The sequence below is a fragment of the Dermacentor andersoni genome, chromosome 4, assembly GCF_023375885.2.
Source record: "Dermacentor andersoni chromosome 4, qqDerAnde1_hic_scaffold, whole genome shotgun sequence".
Classification (NCBI taxonomy): Eukaryota; Metazoa; Arthropoda; class Arachnida; order Ixodida; family Ixodidae; genus Dermacentor; species Dermacentor andersoni.
In genome coordinates, this window is record NC_092817.1 from 143,752,518 (window position 1) to 143,757,042 (window position 4,525).

The following is a 4,525-nucleotide window of genomic DNA, read 5'->3' on the forward strand; positions in this document are numbered from 1 at the left end:
CATCCATCCATCCACCCACCCACCCACCCGTCCACCCATCCACCGAGGTTGATAAATGATGTGGCCATCCCGCGCTTGAGCTAAAGTCAGAGTTATTTTCGAAAGGCGGTTACTCAACTCGGACCAACAACAGGACGGTGGTGTTATGGTGTGCAGCACTGCAGTATACTTTTAAAGGGAACACGTGCTTACTATCTCGAAATCGCTTACAGCGGAGATTTAAAGTGAATACTTGCAGGCGGTCGTTGTAGGCATGGGTGTCTCCCTGACGCTTCATACGAGAGGTCCTTCTTTTATTAAAAAAAAGCTTGACTACTTGTTGCTCTTTTGTTAAACTATATGTTACTATTCAGGTCTCCCCTGCAAGAGTGGGCCAACCCGAACGTCGCAATATGAAGTGTCAATGGGGCAGACGAACGTATGTAGTAGGAACAGTTATATTTATTGGTCTAACCAGATGCACAGTCCAATTCACTCATGTCGTTCACGCCTTTGAAGCTTCCGGATCTTCCATTGTCACTCAAGCAGCCTACTTGCTTCACCACCATCCGCTTCCGCCGTACTTGCCACCACCAAAGCCACGGCTGTGGAGAAAAAAAAAACAATCTTAATTACTCACAACTTTTTGCTGCAGAAATGCCATAGGAAGCTTTGTTTTTATACGTGTGTACCTAGTAAACTAAGGGCATACTGCTAGTGCTTTACGTTTCTTAGTCGCCTTGGCGTGCCATCAGCTGCGTATTAGCTGCGTACCAGCTACGCATCTGGCGCTCGGTGTAGGCCCTAGCGGGCATTTTGTGGCCTCACTGTATACGGTTCTTGAATGTGGCCCATGCATATGAGTATGACGAGTGGCTTAACATGATAGCGCAGTTTGGGTCTACCTAATGCCAGAGATTAATTTATTCTTAGGCAACTGTCGGTGTTCCGAAAATGTAATAGTGAAAATGAATCGCCACCGTCAAAATTGACAAAATGCGAGTGATTATCTTGAGTACTTACCCCAACGCGCATTCAAACAGTTGCCTCAAGCCTGTCTATGCACCGTAATAACATTTGATACGAAAAGTTATACGGCTGCTAGTAAGACCTTGATGGTATAATATGTACTTGATATTGAGGTGAGAGTAATATTCTTGACACCTTATCGGGATGACACTGCTGTTTCAAACATCGATTAACATCTAGACAGCAATAGATTTGTATACAATTTCGATGAAAGGTTAGATAACCGTTATACCATAAATATATTCTCTTTTCTGTTGTTCAGATGGCGAAGCTACAAGCGCAAACTCACGTATCAAATTTCTGGTGCAACGTTGCAGGAATCTGTATGTGGATTTTCATCATACGTTCACCGCATATCTGTCGATATCGGTACCAGAACGTTTTGCGTGAGTTAAGAGCACTGAATTCTGTTTGTAAAAGAAAATAATGTTATTTTTCGTTCGAAAAACAAATTATTTCCATAATGTCTGTTTCATCAAATAAGTTAAATGTATCTAATAGCCATTCGACTAAAAATCCAAAATTATAATGGTCTCGAAACTTCAAACAAATCATTGTGCTTTCTCTTTCGGTTCGCGTGATGAAATTGAGTTGGATGAACTGTTCAATATTTGCACGTTATAGAGGAAACTCGAGTTTTCCGCTTTGAAATTGTCATGTAAAGCTTTAGCGTTCTTTTGTTCTACCATAGAATTTACATGCTCACCCGAAGCCTCCACTGCCACCGTAGCCTCCACTTCCGTAGCTGCTTCCGTAGCCACTGGAGTAGCTGCTTCCGTAGCTCTTGTAGCCCTTGCCATAACCTCCAAAACCACCACCGTAGCCTCCGCTTCCGAGACCCCCGCCGTAGCCTCCGAGACCACCGCCGTATCCTCCGCTTCCGAAACCACCGCCATAGCCTCGGCTTCCGAGACCACCGCCGAAGCCGCCGAGGCTTCCACCGCCGAAGCTTCCACCGCCGTAGCCTCCTCTGTAGCCACCGCCGTAGCCACCGAGACCGCCACCATAGCCGCCGCTGCCGTAGCCACCACCTCCGTAGCCGCGGTAGCCACCAGACCCGCCGTATCCGCCGAAGCCCCCGTAGCCACCAGTTCCACCGAGCAGGTAGCCGGCGCTGACCTGGTCGACAACGACCAGCGCCACCGCGGCGAAGAGAGCTACCACCAGCCTGTTCATTGTGCTAATAGCCTGCGTCACCCATAAACAGGCCCACGTGTGAAAGGTGAGACATTATATGCGTTACTCACAGACTCTGCAACCGTCCTTCTGCCATTGATTTTTTTTTGCGTTGACTGGAATTTGAGCTGCAGGTACGGCTGAACTACTTACGTAGAGACGTGAGAAAAATGACATGATACGCAGTGCAGCAAGTTTTCACTGTAGGTTAGCATAGCGAAGCTGCTGTGTTATGGTGCCGCTATTCTTAAATTCTGCACAACCTATTGATGCCACCCGCACGCTGTATATGGTTCTGGAAGGGCAAATGATAAAGCAGGAAAATAACATACGAATTATGTTTCGAAGGTTCAAGGATGAATCCAATATCGGGTTTTCACTGCGAGCCAGACTATGAACATTTACTTAACCTGTAATAGGCCAAAGGGCCGACCATTAAACATTAATTTGGTATCGCAGGAGTGCGCGCTGCTTTGTGAATTATGCTAGGTAGCAGCTGGGTAGAATTTTGCGTGTGCGCTTTACTTTCTTTCTGCCTCCTCTGACGCCTACCTCAATGCAAGGTAGCAAACTGGATTTTTATCTTCCGGCTAACTTCCTCATGTTCTCATATTTCATTGACCTGCCTAACTCTTTTTTTAGGAAAAGTAGAACCCAAAATTTTAAACATACAACGTTTTATCTATGAATAATCTGCGCTGCACACGGACGGATTCTGACGGTTTGTGATCATACCACAATTGAATACAAAAAATAACTTAGCATGGTAAAGGAGGATGTGCGCGCATTGGTGCATACATTTAAGATTTGCGAGCGCAGCAACTGCCACGAAAATGAGAAAACCTAAACGTTTTGACAATTCTCATATATTCATCGCATATAGTTTGCCTTCACTAGGCGGATACTCTTGTACAACCAAATTTATTCCAGTTCTAGTGAACGCCAATGTCAGACAGCTTTGCACCAAATTTCTAATTGTACTTCTGCTGAGCAGATGGCCTATTCAAGGGTTATGACATGAGATGAAGATGCACATCAAAACAGAGCCAAACGACAACACTGGGTTCACCGGCATTGCCCACGAAACATGAATTCAAATTTCCTCAATGCATTTAGGAATCGGCCTTTCAGTATGACAAAACTATTGCAATCCTCGTCGGAACTGCAAAAAAGTTTCTTCCCTCACTGACTCGTAAGGTCATGACATGTTGTACTGAATGGAAAATTACACCCAATTTAGTTTTACTACGTGAAAATACCAAGTAGATAACGTTGACAATTATAATAAGCAAGCAATCATCAGCCTTCTGAATATGCACATTTACATTGTCACTAGGATACGTGAGGAAATCTAGGGGCATGTCTATAAAGATGACGGGTAAAGATACGATATCTACGTTCGAATACAAGTGCCAAGCTATTCTACGCAAGCTGCCCATTAGCGTTACAAGATGCCTTACGACAACTCGTCTGAAAAAAAGTGCTCTCGCAGAGTACGGTGTTCAATCATGTAATATGATCCACCTTTCAAATTATCACATTACTCGGATGATGAACCGCGGGCCGAGAAATGAGTGATCACACGAGGCTTAAAACGTTACATTTCACGTATGACGGGCGTTTGCACAAATTTGAGGGTACTAAAGACAAACGAATTTCCATGTAGCGAGCACGAAGGCCGAGGGGAGCTCAACGCGAAGTGTGATCGATGACGGCGCCGGCCCACATATTTCGCGAGCGTCCTGTGTTCAACGTGACATGCAAGATCCGCGATCCACGCCGGCGGCTGGGCTCCAAGTGTGCTCAGTGCGTGTCTACAATCGCCGGAAGACGAAGAGATCGGCCGGCTCACTCACCTGTGGGATCCTCGATACTCGAACTGAGTCGGTGTGCGAGACGGCAGTGGCCTCACCCATGCCGGCCGGTGGCTTTTTAAACGAGCCACCGAGCGGGACGCGCTCTGGCTGTCAGTCTCAAGGTCGCGACGGCCACGAGCACAGGACAAATGACGCCCGCGGTGGCAGTACGCCCATTTAATTACGGATCCTTGAAGATGCAGCCACCTTGTTGGGGGCGGTGGTGGTTGCCTCGCGCTGCGCCTCCCGTAGAAGGACCCCTCCCTCCTCTCCTTCTGAGGAGATGGCCACGGCGTCCACGCAACGACTGCCCCGTTCCCCGGTCCCCGGAACGGATCCTCTCGCAGGAATGCCCCCGCTGCTCGGGAGAAACGGTTTTGCCCCGGGGACAGAGGGGCGAAGGCGCATGTGTAAGTTGCCCACCGCGTGGCACGCAAATGGCCGGCACGCAGGCGCGTGGGAGCGGCGGCAGAAGATCGCCGAGG

The 4,525-nt window shown here is 47.6% G+C and overlaps 1 protein-coding gene across 1 annotated transcript; it reads right to left on the bottom strand.

Annotated features, from left to right (window-relative positions):
* Positions 1 to 421: 421 nt before the first annotated feature.
* On the bottom strand, positions 422 to 4,148 carry LOC126537863 (uncharacterized). Its single transcript, XM_050184961.3, has 3 exons — positions 4,041 to 4,148; positions 1,715 to 2,196; positions 422 to 584 (listed from the first exon to the last, which is right to left on the bottom strand). Exons 1-3 carry the CDS (start codon positions 4,098 to 4,100, stop codon positions 539 to 541), a joined length of 588 nt encoding a protein of 195 aa, XP_050040918.1. The 5' UTR covers positions 4,101 to 4,148; the 3' UTR covers positions 422 to 538.
* Between the last annotated feature and the right edge of the window lie 377 nt (positions 4,149 to 4,525).